Source organism: Seriola aureovittata, chromosome 7 (assembly GCF_021018895.1).
Source record: "Seriola aureovittata isolate HTS-2021-v1 ecotype China chromosome 7, ASM2101889v1, whole genome shotgun sequence".
Taxonomy (NCBI): domain Eukaryota; kingdom Metazoa; phylum Chordata; class Actinopteri; order Carangiformes; family Carangidae; genus Seriola; species Seriola aureovittata.
In genome coordinates, this window is record NC_079370.1 from 20,604,202 (window position 1) to 20,624,872 (window position 20,671).

Genomic DNA, 20,671 nt, shown 5'->3' on the forward strand with positions numbered 1-20,671 from the left:
AAAGGGAATAAGCATGTTTTCCCAAAATGTTGAATTAGTCCTTTAATTTGTAATGTTTTTAACTATTGTGCTTTGGCTCTGTGCAGAAAGAGCGTGACTTGGAGTTGGCGGCTCGCATTGGACAGTCGCTGCTGAAGAAAAACAAAGCCCTCAGCGAGAGAAACGAACTGCTGGAAGAGCAAGTAGAGCACATCCGAGAGGAGGTACACAGTGACGCTGTTTGTGTGTATGTGTGTATTTCTGTATTTGCATGTGATCAAATGTGACAGAGTTTGGAAAATGTCTTTTATATACTGTACATATTAATAAATTACGTGTAAGAGTTTGGAGCAGTATAACATAACCACTGTAGCCATGTCCTCTTTTACTTCAAGTATCCTCCATCTGCATGTCTCCTTCTGTTTTTCCACATACAGGTTTCTCAGCTGCGTCATGATCTGTCCATGAAAGATGAACTGTTACAGTTCTATACCAGCGCTGCCGAGGAAAGTGAGGGAGAGTCCACCACCTCCACACCGTACGTCCCCTTTCAGTCACCTCCTCTCCTCACCTTTCATCACCTTCCATCACCTGTCCTCTTCTCTCTCTCAACACTATTCAGATCTAATGAAAACAAAAACAAAAACCATTCTCCTCTGAGGCTTTGATGAGCTATCTAAGGTGTGTGAGAATGTCCCAGTAACTTCAGACAGCTGAGTTATTTATAACATGAGTTTTCATTGTCCCTGTAGTGAATCTCTTCAGAACCTAAATCTGTGAAAATGCTGCAGGTTTTTATCAATGTGTCTGTGTGCAAAATGTGACCCTGAGGTAACCCATACTAATTCAAACTCTCACATGTGTGTCTGTGTGTGTTTTCAGTGTGCGTCCAAGTGAACCCAATGTGTCAACACCTACTTTTTTCCCCCTGGACTCCTTGCAGAAGAAACTCAAAGATCTGGAGGAAGAAAACAAATCATTGCGATCTGAGGTACACATAGACAAGCTGCTGCAAACACACAATATTTAATATAAATGGTTGACACAACACTAAATATTCATGCAATGGTCTCACAAGGATCCTGCAGTCTGTTTAATTTAGTATATTGGCAGCAATACTGTTTTTCTTCATTAGATAGTCTACCAGTCAGCACTTCTGCTTATATTTAGGAGAAGTTATTGACTGGGGTGATGAATTTCTATAGTGCGTGGTATTGATCGGTAATGTCTGTTTATTTTTTGTCCAGGCCAGTCATTTGGAGACAGAAACTATCTCCTATGAGGAGAAAGAACAGCAACTTGTCAATGACTGTGTCAAAGAACTACGTGAGTATTTCACTAACTGTCATCATATTAGGAACTGAAGTGATATGAATCACTTCCTCACTCTCTGAAGGCAGTGAGGCAAGAAAGAGGCAGCTTTACTTTCGTTGAGCACCTGTTCTTGTTCCCAGGTGATGCCAACCTGCAGATTTCCTCCCTGGCTGAAGAACTGGCCAGGAAGACTGAAGATGCCTCCAGGCAGCAGGAGGAGATCACACACCTCCTCTCCCAGATAGTAGACCTCCAGAAGAAGGCCAAGCTGGTACGAATTAATATGTGGTTCTCTTAATATGTGAAGAATATGTAGCATTAGTAGTTTGTATTTATTTCGTTTATGCATGAGATTTCATATTGTTGGTTCAGTATTTTTCATACCTGTTGTTGTCCTCTTTTCTGTCTGGGTTGTGTACAGTATGCTGTGGAGAACGAGGAGCTGACTCAGCACTTAGGAGCAGCCAAAGATGCCCAGCGACAACTCACTGCTGAGGTAAGACAATCTACAATCCAGTGACCGTGGCCTCATTGTAGTTTCTGCAGCAGCAGCAGGACACATTGATAGAAAGCCTCCTGCAATAAATCTTTTTGCAGCGGTGCTTTGCACATTTCTCCAGAACCTGTGTCTATATCAAATGTCCCATATCTGGCCATCGGCGGTACCTAAATAATTGTTCTGTTTCATTAACTCATTTATTTGTTCTCATTATTTTACCTGTCTTTACCTGTCTCACCTGCTTTTTCCTTTTGCCTCCTTCAGTTGCGGGAGTTCCAAGACAAGTATGCAGAGTGTATGGAGATGCTTCATGAAGCTCAGGAAGAACTGAAGAACCTGAGAAATAAAACTCTACCACTGAGCACACCGAGGCGTTTTCACTCTCTGGGCTTGTTCCCGATGGTGAGTCAGAGAGCAGAGGGTCAGGGAGGGATGGGCAATAAAAGAGGGGGTTATCATTATCCTTAAACCAACTTAACTATACGTTGGTCTTTGTTTTGTCATTATAAATTTACCACATTAAACCTATGAACCAAAACTTGAGCTCGATATCCACAGTGAATTTTACCAGTGCTGTCATTTATTAACATACATATCTGATTTAGGTCCCTAGTAGATTAATAACAAACTTTTTCCTTCTTCTCCAGGACTCTCTGGCAGCAGAAATAGAGGGCACCATGAGGAAGGAACTTCAGATGGATGATCCAGATGTAGAAGAGCAGAGGTACATCCAATGTTAAAACCTTATTCACCTTAAAAAGAAAACATAGATCAAGATTAGAGGGTTATTAATGAATTGGTCTAACATCATAATGTAATGTTCATCCATCAATTTGATATTTGTGTCATCATGTCTCTCCAGACTGCACCCAAAGCGAGTGTTCCAGACGGTGAAAAACCTCAACCTGATGCGTCAGCAGCGTTCATCGTTAGCCCCCTCCCCTCTCAACATCCCAGGCTCCAATCAGACATCATGCTTCACCTCAGGGCGCTCTAGCAGGATGGGCACACCTCGCTCTGACTCCATTTATGGTAGTGAAACCGGAGGTGGGATCATCCTGGACAACAGGACCAGCAGTATCCTGGAGTGTCCAGACGATGGGTATGGACATTTTAGATTTATATTATTTATTATTTTATTACTTATCTAATTTTCACTTATTTTAGTTACATTTTTTTTCCATTTATTTCCAGTTTTTCCCTTTTAGTCTTAAGTAACTAAGGGGGTGCCACTCTCTCTATCAGCTCTTTTGATTTATTTGTGTATGTTGGTAACCTTGGTGTGAGTTGGTGTGTTTCTGTTAGGATTTCTGTCAGGCAGGAGTTACTGGGAACCAAGTACGTAATCCTAAATTTTGGATTTCAGTCATTAGCTCTTGCCTTTTTATTATCTACCACCACAGAATCCAACTGAGCTGTGCAAAGTAAAATGTAGAGATAGACATACTACTTTTAAAACTCTTCACTGAAACTTAACTCTACTATGTCTCTTGTTTTAGGTCAGAGGACTCTAACAAGCGGCCCCCTGGCACCCCAGGGACCCCGGGCAGCAGGGACCTGGAGGCAGCCCTTCGACGTCTGTCCCTCCGTCGTGACAACTACCTCTCAGAGAAACGCTTTTTTGAGGAAGAGAGGGAGAGAAAGCTGGCTTACCTGGCCAAAGAGGAGGAAAAAGGAGGTGGGGAGGGTAGCGGAGGCCCAGTGACCCCAACTGAAAGCCTGTTGTCACTGTGCTCGCATCCCTCCTTAGGAAGTGTCTGGTCGGGATACTCCTTCACGACAAGATCCTACCTGCCGGAGAAGCTGCAGATTGTAAAGCCGCTAGAAGGTGATTATTCCTCTCAGAGTCACAGAGCCTCTAGTTCTTCGTATCAGGAAAAAGAGAATCAAAATCACAGTGTTCAGAAAGCCTTGCACAATGATCAGAATCAAACCCAAAAGGTGGCACAAAATTCAAATCGTGTCCTTCTACATCCTCCCCAAAGTTACACCCAGATTTCTCAAAGCCAAACACACAACCGAAGTCAAGCCCTTCAGAACCAGCAACAGAATCAATATCAGATTCTCCATAACCGCAGTCAGTCCAAAATCTTTCTGAGTGCCTCACAGGATCCTGAGATCCTGCGGAGGAGCTCTACTTTGCTGGAGCTGAGCAGCCTGCCGAGATCGCAGCCTCACCTCAGAGACCCACTGGCGTTAGTCACAGGCCTGCTGGAGGTGTTGGAACAACAGGAAGGCAGTTTGAACCTCCAGCACTCTTTTTACTTCAGACATACACAGCCGCGCTGCTGGTTTGAGATATAGACTAAGAGTAATACTTATTTTTTAAAAATTCAACAGGTGTGAAAGTATATATCATACCATAAAGAGGTTAAAATACATTAATGTGAGTTAAGTAGATGTGAGCTGAAAACATTGTTTGAAAGAACAATGCATGTTTCCTGGTGTTGCATTTATGGCAAATACATCACAAAAGATGAGCACTTTACACTGCATTTGCAATAGGTGAGTCAGTATATGATGTTTTAAATGGCACTTACTGTATTTATAGTTTTTCTTGTGCCTTGTTTTTTAATAGAGGACCTTTCTTATCCTATCATTATTTATTTCCATAGTTTATTGGTTGTAGGGTTTGTATAGTTGGATATTTGATATATTTACTGTCAAATATTTATCCACACAATGATGCCTTTATGGATACAGAGCAACTGAAAGCAGTAAAGATAAAAAAAAAATTCTCTTCCCATAACCTTACATTGTTAAGTTGGCCAAAAAGCAACTACAGCCTTAAACCTGAAGATATTTTCTTAACTTGCATATGTGCAAAATGTAGTTTTGTGTCACCACCTAGTGTTCAAACAGCATTACAACACTTAAGTTGTAATGCTGTGAAAGGTGATGTCTACACACCAGTTAATGTGCTTAAATTATTGATTTTGGAGTAATTATACACATGATCAATCTGGCTGCTGTCAGATTACAATCTTGTGACCCTTAAAAGTCAACAGTCCAGAATTAAGTAAAAAATAAACTAATAGTCTGGGTTTTGGGAGGTTATGAGATCATTAAATCTACTAAATACATGAGACAGTACTCTTTGTGTACAAACACAAATCCACAGGTTTCTAATTCTACATTAGAAACGTATAACTGTCTTTACTGTCCACCCCTTTCACCCCTCTTTTGTCCACCTTTTTCTTTTCTTCATTTGGGGTTTGTCTTTTCTTTGCTCTTTACTTGTTTTTCTGTTCAACTTGTCTGTTTTTCTTTGTTGATGACTTTCTTGAATAAAATCTTACTAATTTTCTCATCTTCCCTTTTCTCTCTCATTCTTTTTGTGTTGGTCTCTTGAGTTTGTGTACTGACATCTCTGAAGAGACCTGTGTGCATGATTTGAGAAATCAACCATCATTGGACCTGAAATGAAACCAGTTTATTAGGTTCAAGGACACTTACTTGTACTGCATGAAGAAATATTGTGAAGCTGATGTGATTCATGTTGTATAGCTGTAATAAGTTCAGTGAAGCAAATCTGCGACGTCTCCTGATGTTGTGGAAGTGCAGTCGAACAAGTACAATATAAGTCATTAATTTACTCATTAACAATTTAAAAAAGAAAACATTGGTGTGGAAGTGCCTCAGATACTTATTTAATCTCAAATTAAGTTGTAATATTTCATATTATCCCCATTTGAAGATTCATTCAGTTAACAGTTTTCATGTTTATTATAACACTGCTGAAGTTTACTTAAAATCACGATGAACTTGAAAGGAATCGTGGGAATATCTGGCATTTTTTATAGTAGTTAACAAACTGGTATAAATGACTTAATTTTAAAAAAGAAAAAAAAGCTGATTTGATCACAGTTCAGATGGAAATGTATTAATTTGATGATATGTGTTTGTGGTAGAGAGCAGCTTAACATGGATTTAGATAACATCCTCTTTTCCTCTCACCTTTTCCAGGCTCGGCTACACTCCATGCATGGCAGCAGTTGGCTCAGCCCCACATGGGCGCTCTGCTGGATCATCGGCCTGGTGTGGTCACGAAGGGCTTCCGCACTTTAGCACATGAGCAGGGACAGGAAGACAGCTGGCAGCTGGACCAACCAGAGGAGGATGAAGTGTCATGTGACTCATTTACTGGCTTGTCAGAAGAAAGTACTGCTCCTTTGGATCTGCCGCGCTCTACCTCTACTCCCTCTGTCTGCTGCAACAAAAATGGTGACATCGATGACAATAGCCAATCGGAAACATTTGACGGAGAAATGTGTGGGGCTAAAGAAGCAATTCAAGGAAAAGATGGACTTGTTGGAAACACGCCCCTTTCTTTATCCAGCCTCTCCCCCTCCTCTTCTCCTCTCCCCTCTTCTACTGAGATGATGATGATGAATGGGCACGTGGACCTCAAAGAGCTCCAGGCCTTACAGCCTGCCACAGTGGATCGCATGCCTGGTGAGGGAGCCTCTTAGCTGGGGTCACAGAACTGCATCCACCCTCCCTTGTAACCCCTGGAGCATGGGGATAAAGGGGAGGTTGTTTTTAAAGAGGAGGGGTGGGAGGGTGAGGGATTGGGGAAGGCATTCATTGGACATTTCATGATCCCAATGTGATGTCCTTTCCTGCACGATTACGCTCATCTGTACACACCCAACACCCACCTATCCCACTGGCAGTTCGTGTGTATGCAGCCATCGAACCCCATCAAGACTGAGTACTTGTTTTTTGTTCTTAATTTTACTTCACCTTGCATCCTCATAATCTTCATACTTTCTTTCACTGCCACTCATTGCTTTATTTCAACCAATCACACTTAATTTTCAATCTTTCAATCAAATCTTCCCAATTCTGGGAGTTTGGGTGTCATTCGCAATACCACTGGTCTCAGTGGTGACCTGCAGCACACATTTGTTATGGCATAATTTGTTGAAATCACAGTTGGAAGATAGCTCATGAACTTGATGCCAAGCCTTAAAGCTTTATTCAGTTTCTTCTGACAGGCTGGACTCACACTAAAACACCCGTGTGCCACACAAGTACATGGATGCAGAAATATCATGGCTGAAGTCACGTATGTGCATGTGTCTATATCAGGCCTTATGAGCGCAGCTGTCCAAGTCACATGAACACATGACACCCACGCCTGGTTAATATTGGAGTTGACTTAGTGGCTTTGCTGTAGGGTCACCCTCCTGCACATACAGTACTCTTCCTTGGCACATGTATTACTCTACTTTGTTCCTATAAACTAAGGAATGCCCAAACAGAAAAAACAAAACTCTGTACAATACACTTGATTTGGGAAATCATGCCACATGCATCAGACCAATCAGTGTATATCACACCATTATTCTCTTCTCCAGGGGAAGTATTGATTACATGGTTGTTCTTGGCTAAATTCATATCTAAAATACAGAATCAACATTTTGGAACAATAAAGATGAGTAATTTTGCTTTCAGCAACAATAACAATTAACATCATTAAAAAAGCATAAAGCTTCATGCATAATTAATAGTGCCCAAAACATTTCTTTACTGACGAATAATGGAGGTGAATTAATGGTGAAATATCTAAGGGTTTACTTTGTGGATATTCAGTAATCTCCTTTCATGACTGCAGTGAATTCTATGAAATTATCTGTCACCTGGAATCATCAGGACATTTCTGTTTCATGGAATCAGCAGATGTCATTGTAAGCAACACATTTCTCATGAAAATGGCTGTTGGCAAACTTGGCTAACTTCAGTATTAGAAATTAAGGAGCAAATGGATGCTGGTGCTTTTTCTTGGGGCTGATACTTTGATCATGGCTCATTTTCCCCACTTTGTTGTGCACAGTGTTTTTGCAGTGTTGTTTGGTACCTTTTGTCTGAAAACTAAAAGCCTTTTCCTTCTGTTCTGTTTTTTCTTCCTTACCTTCTCCTCATCTGTAGTTAATTTCCCAGGAAAGTGTATGTCCCATACTAGCTCCACATACACCTTCACCACCTGCAGGATTCTCCACCCCTCTGATCAGCTGACCTCAGTTTCCCCAAGGTAAACATCTTGTTTACTTTTTATTACCGTTTTGAAAATATCAATTGTCAGTAGTGATACTGTTTTGTTTTTGTGTGTACAGCTGATGTTTGAAAGTATGGTGAACTACTATGAACACATGATGGCAGCCAGATGCATTATATCTTTGCAAAGTGGCATAATAAGAAGACAACACTGCTGTTAAATCTACTGTTAATAAGAAGATTTACTTAGAAAATGAAAGACTGACAGTAGTAATGGTTACTGGCAATGTTATTTAACTTGAAAAAAACCCCCCTGTTAAATCAAACAGCTGCCTCCCAGCCCCTCTGTCCCCCTCCTATTCGCCACAGCAACTGGCTTATGCACTCTATTTCCCTACTGTCTGATTGGCCTTGGCAGGTCATGTGATGAGGAAGATGAAGTGGAGTTGTATCATATGGTTGTCATGGCCGGAGTAGAGCAGACCCATTGAGTGCACCCATTGGGGTGCACATGGGTGAGGAAATGCATGGGAGTGCATTTGCAAAGTTTGTGGGTGTGTATAAAACAATAACATGAGGAATTTACTCTAACACTCCAGATAGTCACGGACTTGTGGACCTAAACAGACATTGCCTCTAATATTAACTCTCAACAACATGGTCCTAACTAACAACCCAACGTCTGACTCAGTGCTTTGGCTCCGATCACTGATCAAATCTACCTTTGTAGAATATGGATGTTTATTCTTGGCCTTTGGAAACAGCATCTTGTGCAAAAAAAGCAAAAAGGTCCACCTCTAGCTTTCAAGCATATTTAATGGTCTTCATTCAGCTAATGCAGCTGCATCAGGTGTCATCACAAGACTTAAATTTGGTCCTTGGGCCAGGCGATAACAAGCAGTCCTGGGAGAGAGATTGTTGAAATGAGCCCTGTGTCATTTCAAGGCTGACCTTTGGTGGAGGATTTCAGATATTCTGTACCCACAAGCCATTTAACACGTCAAGACTGGACCCTCCTGGAGAAGAAGACTGAAGAGGTGTATGACATTTTTTGCGACAGTGGTGGGGAACACTACATCCATTAAAGTGTGAGAAAACAGCAGCTGTCTGAACACCAGACCAAAGCTAGTTCCAGCATCAGATGGAAGGGTGTCATTGACCAGGACAGTATGGATAGCACGAGGAAGATCAAGAGGGCCATTCGAATCCAACGGCAAACCAAGTTAAAGATCATGTGATGACACCTGAGGCAGCTGCATTAACTGAATGAAAACCATGAGATGAAGGTGAAAGCTCTGAAAGCTAGAAGTGAACTTTCTTTACACCCTACAGCTAGAGTAGAATAGTCAGAGGATCTAATAAATAACTTACTGTGTGTTAAGATGTTTAATGGGCTTCTTCGGTAACAGATTCAGTTGTATGGCTCTTAAGCAGATTTAGGGTCAAAACTAATTTGCTCACAGTTGTGAAAACAGGAGACACATTTCTTCATGGTTATGTGATGTTTTATCATGTAAACAGCATCTTTATAATTGTGGATGATTGTCACTGAAAGCCAAGTGTTAAGACTCGATAACTCATGTGCATCTGTGTCTTTCCCTGCTCCCATACTGTTTCTCATCTTCTTTGCACATCCAATGCCCCCCCCCCTCCCATCACCCCCTTCTTTGTCCTCACTTCTTCATCTTCAGCTCAGCTATAGCCTCTTGTTACAGCAGTGCTTATGTTGGCACCCCTACCCCGGCGTCCTCTCCTATACCCTTCTCTGCCCCACATACACCTTCCTACACCCCCTGTTGTACTCCACGCCGCCTCTCCCTGTCTCTTTCCCTGGCTGAGTCCTCCACCAACCTTAGGGACTCCACTAAGACCACCAGCACCTCTCTAGGCCTAGTGCGCCTCCTGCTGGAGCGTGGGATCTCTGCATCAGTGTATAACCCCCGTAGCTGGGACCGAGGGTTGTTTTCCAGTGGAGCCTCAACACCCGAGGGGGGATGCGCGCAGGCGCAGAGGTGCACCGAAACACCAGGTGAGACTGATGTCACACGGTTGGGGAAACGCCCAGACACCCTTCTCCTCCAGCCCTCAACCCCACCCAACTCCCCTCGCTCCAAATCTGCCTCCTTTGCCACGACTGGCCCAGTTTTTCAGTTCAGCCCTACCGCAGATGACCCTCCATACTACGACACCTTCCTCGCATCTAAACCAGCTCGCACCATTCTGAGGGAAGTGCTGGGGGAGGCAGAGAGGGAGCGAGGGGCTCAGGCAGATGATGACAGCCAAACAGAGATGCTGAACCTGCGACTTGTGGACAAACTGAAGAGTTTCCGCACCCTTTCCCCTCGGACTGCTTCAGTCTCATCTGGGAATGCTCTTTTACCCTCCTTTGGCTCCACTGGACTGGGGAACAGTGGTCTTGGTGGGGGGCTACCAGGATTGAACGCAGGACTGAGGAGGAATCGAAGCTATCCTGCCATGGTGGGGGCCAGTATGGCTATGAAAGACCCAGGAGGTCCCCCCAGCACAGAGATACTTATACCACATACGATGCAAACCCCAAATACACAACACACAGTGCACACACAAGAAATGGGCAAAATACAAACAAATCACACACTGGTCGCAAAGCCCATACACATACCACAGACACTACATGCACTGGAAACAGTCACGCCACAGACAATAATACAGAGACACACCAGGCCAACAAGCAATGACCGACACAGTGATGATGAAACTGTGACATAAGTAGGAAATATTTAACAACATACACATTCACACATCTTACAGTACAATACTCTGACACGACTACATATGCACACACACACACACACACACACACACACTTATTTACAAAACCAAATACCATATGTAACTATACAGACATCCTTCCACTATGGAGAGTCCCCAGACCGAATGATACAGTCCACCCACAGACTCAACTAAACAATAAGTCATCTTTCCTAACCAGTCCACCCTCCAACTGTTTTAACAAGCATCAGCCTGATCAACATAAACCCAATGAAATGGTGATGAATAAACCAGTAGTGGCTGAAACTGTTACACTGTGTTATACTCATAATGTCAGACTAATGATGGAGTACGTTGCCTTCCTGTGTCCATTGTAATAGTATATTGCGTATGCAATATACTGTGTCATACCCAGTATAATATTAAAGGCCCAATCGGGTTGAAGTACTGCAGAGTTTTCCTCTAACCTGTTTTTAGTCTCCTTTTCCTCCTCAACCTGAATGAGTCCACTGAAAAAAGGAGGCAACATGAATTTAAAATGTACTGTACTGACCCGAATACAAGATTGTTTTTTTCTTGAGATTATTTATAAAGAAATGGGAGTTGTGTATTCGACGACTACACAATTACACATTCATTAAAGCAGATGTGACTGTCACTTTATGAACATGCTGTATCAAGTCACGTGTGATTTGTAGCCTTAATGTCAATAGGCTAGCAGGTTTCTACTGTGAAATTGCAAAAGAAAAGTCTCCAGAAAACATTTTCCCTGTTGTTAACTATTGTAAATGACACATCCTTAAAAGTGCTAACAGGATGCCCAACAAGGAATATGTTTTTAGTGTTTGGCTTTTGAACTATGGTACTATGGAACTATATGTGGTATTTGTAAAAGCTTTTTCATCCCAATGTTCAGCCTGTGATACAAGGAACAGAGACTAACGTCTAAGTCGACTCAAGCTAAGTGAAAAGTCTTCATCTAAAAATATTTTCATATTTTATTCGGGCCACTATGGTATTTTTAAGCCTTTTAATTGCACTGGAGTTAAATGGAAGTTATAATGTCGCAGTGGCATTAGCATTAGATATTATTTCTACCAGCAACTCATTCTTTCCTCTCTGTATGTGTGTAATATGTAGTTTCAAACAAAAAATCTAGATTGGGGCTTTAATGTGTCCTCTCGCTGTGACTGAATGTTCATATGTGCCTAAAAACAGCTAATACACTTTATCTCATTGGAGTATGGGTTTGCATTTGATTGATTTGATTAATCTTTTAATTTGCCTTTTTATTAAATGGTATGCAGTAAAGAGAGTAAATGAGGATAATTGTGCAAATTAAGTTATTAGCATCTGAACCTGCTGAGGAAGCCCCACACATGTTCATTTATGCCTGTGTCTGTTTTGGCCATTAATGAGTTTGGGTGAAGCATCCTGTTTGTTTTTAATCCACAGGATCACGTAGCACATAAACGGCAATACAGATCAGGTCCAGCTATACAGATACCTGGTGAAGCACCTCAACTTGTTTTGTTCAGATTTTCTCATTTTGATGCACCTCCAATCTTTCCATACTCATCAAGTCAGTGTAGAACACGTCTGAGGTGGATGTGCACGGCATGACATGGGCACAAACAAAATGCAGATGGCAGCAGGAAGATCAGAAAGTAAAGTCTGCCACAGGCACTGCTGCACTCCGAGCTTTCAATCAAACCAAAGTGACACCCACATAAAAAGTGGGTGGAACCACAACAACAGAATAGAAATTTGTTTGCTTGTAAAACAGACATAGCAGATTTACTTTATTTCTGTGTTGCTGGTGTAAGCAATTACCTGTATACACACTACCACCATATAATTTATTCTGTCAAAATCAAACAAGCATGTGGGTGAAAAAAATGTAAAGCAATATTAGGCATTAGGAGAGTTGTATATTTCTGAATGTAATTGTAAAAAGAGTGACTTGAAGTATCCAAATGTTGGTTTTAAGAACAAGAGACTGAGCTTTTATCACAGCTTGTTGCTGAAGGGAAGTTTTTGGTCCAGTTCCAATGTCCAACTTCAGGAACACGCATTAAGCACTTTGCACACTTTGTAGAAAAGCTACTCGGCTATTTGAAAAGAGAGAAAGGAACACTAAATTGCATTAACCTATACATGAAATATGAACATCACACACACTTTACTGGCAACAGAAATCCCTTTGTGCAGGTGAAGTGATTTCACTTGTCCAATTCCTCGTACACTCCTGTGCGTGGGCGCTTAGCTGATTATTAAGGTGTCGGTTTAAATCTGAAATTGGACTTTGGAACTGGGCCACTGAACACTTGTCTGACTGACTGATGAATGAAAGGACAAAATGGCTGGCTTGGACGCTGGCAGTGATCTGTTGGAATCCTTAATGATTAAGGGATTAAAATTGCTATGTTGTTTAGTGAGAGATTAATGATCATTAAATATATTTATTACATGCTTGGATTATTAGAGGCACACATATAACTGAATATCCATTGTATATGTTTAAGTGAAGGATTTAGCAGTTTTTATTTATATTTTGAACCGTCACTGACATTTTGAATCATTTTTGATCAATTGGACAGTTTTATGTCATTTTGGTTTCATGATAAACATTTCTGTGGCACTTAGTAAAATGGCTTTGTAGAGATATTTCCATTTAAAACAGTGGGTACAGTTCATTGTCTACAGGCTTACTTCATAACAGCTGTACATTTTGGAGAAAAAAATGAGACAATTCACAGTATTTAATATTGATACCAAGTGCCAAGACTGATGCGACAAGGAGTTGGTGTGTGTTCATGTGTGTGCTTGTTTTTCTGTGTGTCACTTGAATCATCTGAATGTAAGTTATTTCAAACAGTAATCCTGCTGTAGGGCCATATTTTTGTGTACAGTATGTTGATTTATCTTTATTAGTTTGTGTTTAACCTCAGAGGGGAAACTATTATTACATTGTAAATGTATGCAACACATATAGCCATGCTAACTTTATTTTTTTTAAATAAACTGTAACAGTAGAGAAAAAGATGGGGAATTAAGTTGTTTATTTTGAGTAAAGAGGGAAATAAACTTTTCTGTTCAGGGAGTGAAGTGTTCTATTCTACAGAACAGACTGTGCTGTCAATAAAACAAATAAATTCATAAACATTGACTTGTTTGCCTTATTCACCAAAGAATAATGTTTTTCTTTTGAGTCCAACTGTAAGTCTTTAAATCAGCTTTGACAGGATGTGAAAGTTTTGCTGATTTTCTCTCTCTGCTTCATGCATGTAGATCATGTGTCCTTTGAGGAGAGGTGCGTCTTGGTTATCAACCTTGAGGGCCATTAAGTATCCATAAATCACTTTTAGTTAAAGGGCTGACTAGGACATCTGCACCACATTAATAAGAATGATTTTCCTACATATGCCCTATATAATATGGCAAATGCATGCACAAGCTCATGATAAATTATATACCAGATAAAAGCCAGCTGAAAGTTTATAAGTGAATTATTGACTCTGGACTATTGGAACTCTGTGCAGCTAGGCCAGACCTGAAGAGAGCCACTCACACCACACATCCTGAAAAAATGTGTAAGCTGCAGCAGTTCTGTAGGAAGAGTGGTCCAAAATCTCTCTTGGACATTGTGCAGGTCTGATCAGCAGCTACTGGAAGAACTTGTTTGAGGTTATTGGTGACAAAGAAAGTTTGACCATTTATTAAATCCGAGGGTTCAATTACTTTTTCCATCAACACTGTGAGTGTTTAATGGGTATGTTCAGTAAAGACACAAAATATTATAATTGTTTTTTTTTTTGTCTGTGTGTGTTGGTTTCTCCGTACTTGAGACTTAGATGAAGATCAGATTATATTTTATGTCCAATTAATGCAGAAAATCAGGTAATTTCAAAGGGTTCACATACTTTGTTTTTGCTTTTTCCTACCACTGTATGTTCTACATGACCATAGTCACCACACTCAAATGTTTGGCCTTTTTTATTTACAGGAAATCCCTGCTCTCCCATTTTAGATTCCTCATCCATTCTAATTTGTAGTGTTTACTTTTACTCTTAACGTTGTCGTTAATGGAAAGTCTGAATTCATAAATCTGATATATTGGTGCGGTTATTAGTCCTTGTGAATGGCAAAGAGCCCTAGAGTGCACTGAGTAACTTCTCCAGCTTTAGCCATTCCAGTTACAGCTATATTCCACAGGGAGGCAGTGTGTCTCAGAGAACTGGGCTGACAGCTGGCGTAAACACAGGCTATGGCCAACTCTAAGCCTGGAAAAGAAAGTAAACCGGTCTTGACAGCTTAAGAAATGCACCCAGTGCTGGGCTACTAAACCCATATTTGCTCTTCCTGGCCTCAGAGTAGAGCCCAGCTGAACTCTCCCCTACAGCTTGACACAAAACTGCACTGACTGCAATACCAGTCTTTTTGGTATGTTATAAATTCATTTTAATGTTACAAAGGAAATTAGGTTACTGTTTCGCTGTTTGATATTGGAAACAGGCTTATAATTTGTTGTTATCTACTTGGTGTATCTTATTGCTTTTGCGAACCCAACGGAGATAGAAAATCTGAGTGTACATTAAAATCATGTACTAATGAGTAGATATTTATCATGATTATAACAAACCAGGCTTCAAAACCAGATGTTGTGAAAGGAGGGAGACAGAGAGAGATGACAGAGTGGCAACTTAGATGACTGAAAGTAAGACTGCTGCTCTCTATCAGAATAATAAATGAAGACAGGGGACAGATGGGATGGATGATTGTGAAATGGTTTTTGATAGTTAGTGGAGGACTAGCAGGTGTCTGTGATCCCAGAGGGGAAATGAGAACATTGTGCAGAATTGAGTCAGCCAGGACAGAAAAGTAAAGAAATTGAAGAAGAATCAGATGATGGAGGAGGAAGAGGAAACTTCTTTCCCTGACATGTCTTGGTCAGATTAATACTAGTCAGTCCTTTGTATCTTGTCAGTCTCTTATATCTTGTCATCTGTGGAGGAAGATAATCAGATGGAACAAGAGGAACTTTACAGACATTAAGATAAAAGCTGCACTGAGTCTAGGCAGTTTTGAGTGGATATCATAGAGAAAACACCAGCAAAACAAACCTTACAAGAGAGGAGGTTAACTGTCTCCTTGGAGTAAAAAAGAAAAAAAAGACAATTTGCATGCTTCAAAGCCAAGTATATTCAAGAGACTCTTGAACACAGAGTAATTAACTGCAGCTCGGAAGGAAGGTCCATTTCAGCAATGTGACGCGTGATCAAGTCCTCAAGAGGTGAAGCGTGACGTGCTCCACAGCCAAAGTCCCTGAGGAATGATGGGCTGTTTAGTTTGTGTAATCAACCTAAATTCTGTCAGAAACCTCGAACATAGCCTTTAGAGACTGAATATGTACTTCTCTTTTGTAATCAAACTCTTAAATTCATATGTCAAACACCTGTTTGTGCTATTTCCGTGGAAAGCACAATATTATTATCTATTTTAATCTGTTATTTTGCCAAACAGACATAAGGAGGAAATCCAAGTGTGATGAGGCCATGATGATGATGTGTTAGATTACTGAATCCAAAGACTTTGATGATACCCTGACTTTTCCTCTAGCACCACCATCAGATCACAGTTTTCTCTTATAATTTTGGATATCCCAGCATCTACCAGAGGCCTGTCTCTACCAGTATTTAATGTCTGCATATTAAGACTAATATGGTGAACATTACATTCAAGTATACATTATACCTGTTGAAATCAGCATTGTAAGCATGTTAGCATGTTGATACACCAAATCAATCTCAGAAAGCTGTTGGCTGAATGTCACATTGTTTTTTGCTTAAACCAACCAAAGCAGCTGAAAGCTAGAGAAAGTAGCATGTGTAGGGCACTGTACACTGTAACTGTGATATTTTGAACTTTCTTCCAATAAAACACAACATTTGTTTAATTGTACTCATCCACGTCAAGTACATTGTAACTCTGTGAAAGAGTTGTTTGGATTTGTAGACTTGTTATTTCTGAATGGGCACTTCACACCTGCCATCTGTGTGTAGGCCTACACTAGGTTTCTTTTATTCTTGAACTGACTGTCTCTACAGTCACTCAACAAGCTTTCAATTTGCCTAATGCACACATTTCTGGAGAATTCATGTCACAGTTTATTGTATTTCTTTCTGTCTGGCGCCACTCCTCTCTGATGCTGGCTCAGAGCTATAAACCAAATTCTTTGCCTTTGGATATTCACTTGATCGATTCTCTTGGTCACTCTCTTTTTCTTTGTCACCCATCCACACACCAATCAGCTGTAGGGTTTAAAGTGATGCCATTAGAGGTTTTTCTAGTCTAGTGTAAACACATGAAACATTTGTTCTCTGGTCTGCAGAAAGTAATAAATCTGTGAAAGTGAACGTGTGAGATACACAGTGTTGTTTATACATAGAGGTAACTGTGTTACTGAGAGTGAATGTCAATATAGAACAGATTACTTGACATTATCATGTCGCACTTGGAAATTTATAAAAATACTGTCAACTGATGACATGGCCAAACTTAGGGAAACACCTTTGCGCTAATATGGCCTTTAGCTGCTGGTTATTAAATGTTAAAGTTTAATTAAAAGGCAGTAAAGTTCTATTTTTATTCCATTTAAGTAACTGCTGAATGATAACATTTCAACATGGCCAACTTAAACTGTTGACTCAAGGCATAATCCTGACCGCAGCGGCCTGGCTTCGAGTCCAACCCGTGGCTCTGTGCGCCATTTCATCCTCTCACTCTCTCCCTGTCTCTCTCTCTCGCTCTCTGCCTATTGGAAATAATGGAAAAACTAACTTCAAAAGAAAAAAAAAGTGATGAACCTGGCTGGGACGTACTTGTTATCCCATGCTTTTAACTTCAAAAGTCACATTTGGTCCCAGCCAGGTTCATCACTCCCTAGTGTTCATGTGTTGTCAAATTGATGAAGATGTTTTCTGAATTTGCAGCGCATTTGTGTCTTTGCATGTGTGTTCCTAAGTTGCAGTGCGTTGAGCTCTCAGGGCCACCGTAGATATATAAATAAAATTGATTTGACGTAAAGTGAAACAATCCTAAGGTCATTGAGATCCAGATCTACACCAAATTGTACAAAGTAATAGATCTCAACAATATTTTTTACATCAAGATCCATACATTATTTCCTGAGAAGTGTCAAAAAAAATCTGGCAATGGTAAGGAAATTGATTAAAAGAAATTCCTGGATCTGCCACTTCAACTGGAATGGCACCAAAATTTAATGGGTTCTTCCCTTATGCCCCATCCCTCCACCATGTTCGGTGCAAATCAGTTTTTTCAGTTTTTTTCAGTTTCAGTTCTTTTCACGTAATCCTGTTGACAAACAAACCAACAAACAAACAGACACAGGTGGAAACATAACTTCCTTGGTGGAAGTAAAAAGGCAGAGTAACATGGTAATATGGTAATCTCTGCACAGCCTGACTGAATGTTTACCAGTGACTTTGGGTACTTTCAGCTAAATACAGCATCTGACTCTGTGACAGCACAAAAGATAATCAAAAGTCAGGTCAGGCATTTCAGTCCATTGTAAACTATAATATGCTTTCACTTCTCCAGGACTATTACTGTGCTTTACTACAAGGTCCAAAATCTTTCTTTTTAATAAACATAAAGAACATCTTCTCTAATAAGTGCTTTGTTATTACTGAAATTTAAATCTTCTTTCAACATAATCAATCCTTGTTTGATCTCTGAATTTAATTTTCACCAAAATGATCAACATGCTCTAACATATGCAGTACACATGCAAGTTTGTGTAGACTCGCTTCCTGCTGTCTCTTTCACCTTAAAATTGCCTGTTTGAGATGAGGGCCCTCCAGGCACTTGTCAAGTCATCAGCTGAGTGTGACACTCCTGCTGGTTCATCACCATCCTGTTTATATACAGACACTTCTAGGATGCTACCTGGCTGGTACTATTCTGATCACTCAAATTACCATAAGGATTATGATTAAACATTTTTCACATCATGACACTACACAGTAAGGAGATACAGAATATTAATTCTTCACAGGTTATAGGCCATAAGAGTGTTGGTTACTGAGATGATTAATTGGAATACAATCATATAATTGCTTTGTACTTCGGCCTTTGAAAGTTAGACAATCACACATTCACATTTATTGTCTTAAAGTGACCCAATGTAACTTTAGCTTGACTGCAGCCAAGTGTGACACGAGCAGGATAACGTTATATGTTAAAACAATTCAGAGAAATGACACACTGATGTCAGTTACACCACAAATGTATGTAACGTTTGCTAACATTTGCTAACATTAGCTATGATAAGCTATCTATAAGGTAATAGGCTACCAGAACAAGTAAAGTTGTAGCAGCAAAACCTCTGAGTGTATTGATTTAGGCAAAGTTGGGTTTATGTCAAGAATTTTAATGCATTTAACAAAGATGGTACCTTGACATCAGGTCCTGTCAGGGCTTTGTAACAGTTCAGTTCAGTCACTATGCACCCTGTTGCAAAATGTCATATGGATATTCTGCACAAAATTCCCCCATAGAGTTGTCTTCAAACTCAGCCTTCATTTAGATGTCAGGTACACACCTGTAAGATTTCTTGACTGTATCTTGTATGGTTGCGATTCTATTTCAGTGACAAAACTCTAGAAAGACAGACAAACATGTAAACACCTGCCAAAGTACTCAAAACTGCTTCTGTGGTAGTTCCTGATACAGCAGGTGTCTCCAGGGCCATATTTTGCCATGATGACAGGCAGAGACTCGCACGGAGAAAACAACCAGCCCCCAACCAGCTGGTAATAATGGATATTACATTGAACTGTTTTAATTTCAGTAGGTTTACATAGAAAGAACTGCTTGGATGGTATAGCCCTTTTAACACATAGTGCCAAAATTTTAGGGGTTAAAAAGTAGGCTAATTGGACAGATAGACATGCACTCAATTACTGCCTGAAGTCTTCGACCCATCGACATCCGGTCATTGTATTTTGTCTGGTCTTCACCAATTGGATTGAAGCACAGATTGAGATCAGGTGATTGGCTCGGCCAGTTGTGGATATTCCACCTCCTCACCTTGAAAAGCTCTTTGGTTGCTTTAGCTGTATGTTGACAATCATTGTCTTGGTGAATGGTGAAATGTTGTCCAATGAGTTTTGATGTAGCTGGTTTAACCTGAGCTCACAGACTGCTCCTGTAGACCTCTGCATTCATCCTGGGGTTTCTGTCAGCAGTGAAATCATCAATAAACGTCATTGTGCCAGTTCCACTGGCAGCCATACATAGCTGAGCCATAACAGAACCGTCAACACGTTTGATAGATGAGGTGGTGGCTTTTCTCCCTTTTTCCATCACTTTGATAGAAGTTGATTTGTGTTTCATCAGTCCATAGAACTTTGTTCCAGGACTTCACTGATTTCTTTTTGTGTGTTTCACCTTTCACCTTTCATCTTGTGGTGAGTCCTATGGTCCTGAAGTTTTCTCTTGACGTTGACAAGGAAACATGTCCACCCACATCCTGGAGAACATTCTTGACTTGCTGTGCATTCATTGTATCGTCTTAACTGAGTGTTTAGTTTTCTTTGGACAAATCAGTTTAATCATTTGGTGTTTAGATGAAAGTGTGCCTATTGTAAGAAGCAAAACACAAGTGATTATCCAAAGTACTCCTGAAGCATTTCTCACACTTTTATGTAATCACTGTAATACTGTAATTGTTTGAGACAATATGAGCACAAGATAACTATCTTCAATTTATTCATGGTTGCTTATTTCTGCAGCAACATCCCTCATGTGATTAGCAGCAGGTCCTGAAGGAACAACAAAATGAGAGGTAATGTCTTCCACTCCTGTGGTCTGACAATGTGAAATGTGTGAGGCCGGTCTTCTTCCTCCTCCCCTGCTCCACTCATTACAGTTTCATTGTGACATTTTTAACCAACAATATTTACATCCGACGATTAGAATTTGCCAGACAGCAAATTGAATCAAATCAAATTAAGTAGAATTGCATTTGTCTGCCTGGGAAACAAACATTGGCTGACATCACACACCGTCAGCCATCATAGGGTAAAATCATTTTGTTTTTCATCC

The 20,671-nt window shown here is 40.4% G+C and overlaps 1 protein-coding gene across 6 annotated transcripts in view; it reads left to right on the forward strand.

The window, feature by feature from the left end:
- trak1a (trafficking protein, kinesin binding 1a) overlaps window positions 1-13,706 on the forward strand; it is a 35,682-nt gene extending 21,976 nt beyond the window's left edge. For 4 of the 6 annotated variants that reach the window (XM_056380390.1, XM_056380388.1, XM_056380389.1 and 1 more), the window contains 13 exons: window positions 87-203; window positions 417-517; window positions 862-970; window positions 1,227-1,305; window positions 1,434-1,564; window positions 1,715-1,789; window positions 2,057-2,194; window positions 2,440-2,516; window positions 2,655-2,894; window positions 3,292-3,620; window positions 5,759-6,247; window positions 7,727-7,829; window positions 9,484-13,706. In XM_056380390.1, coding sequence (XP_056236365.1) covers window positions 87-203; window positions 417-517; window positions 862-970; window positions 1,227-1,305; window positions 1,434-1,564; window positions 1,715-1,789; window positions 2,057-2,194; window positions 2,440-2,516; window positions 2,655-2,894; window positions 3,292-3,620; window positions 5,759-6,247; window positions 7,727-7,829; window positions 9,484-10,540 — 3,045 coding nt within the window. In that variant the 3' untranslated portion in view covers window positions 10,541-13,706. Of the gene's footprint in view, window positions 1-86; window positions 204-416; window positions 518-861; window positions 971-1,226; window positions 1,306-1,433; window positions 1,565-1,714; window positions 1,790-2,056; window positions 2,195-2,439; window positions 2,517-2,654; window positions 2,895-3,291; window positions 3,621-5,758; window positions 6,248-7,726; window positions 7,830-8,210; window positions 8,308-9,483 lie in introns of all 6 variants that reach the window. The other 2 variants (XM_056380392.1, XM_056380391.1) reach the window with 1 other exon arrangement.
- The last annotated feature ends 6,965 nt before the right edge of the window (window positions 13,707-20,671 follow it).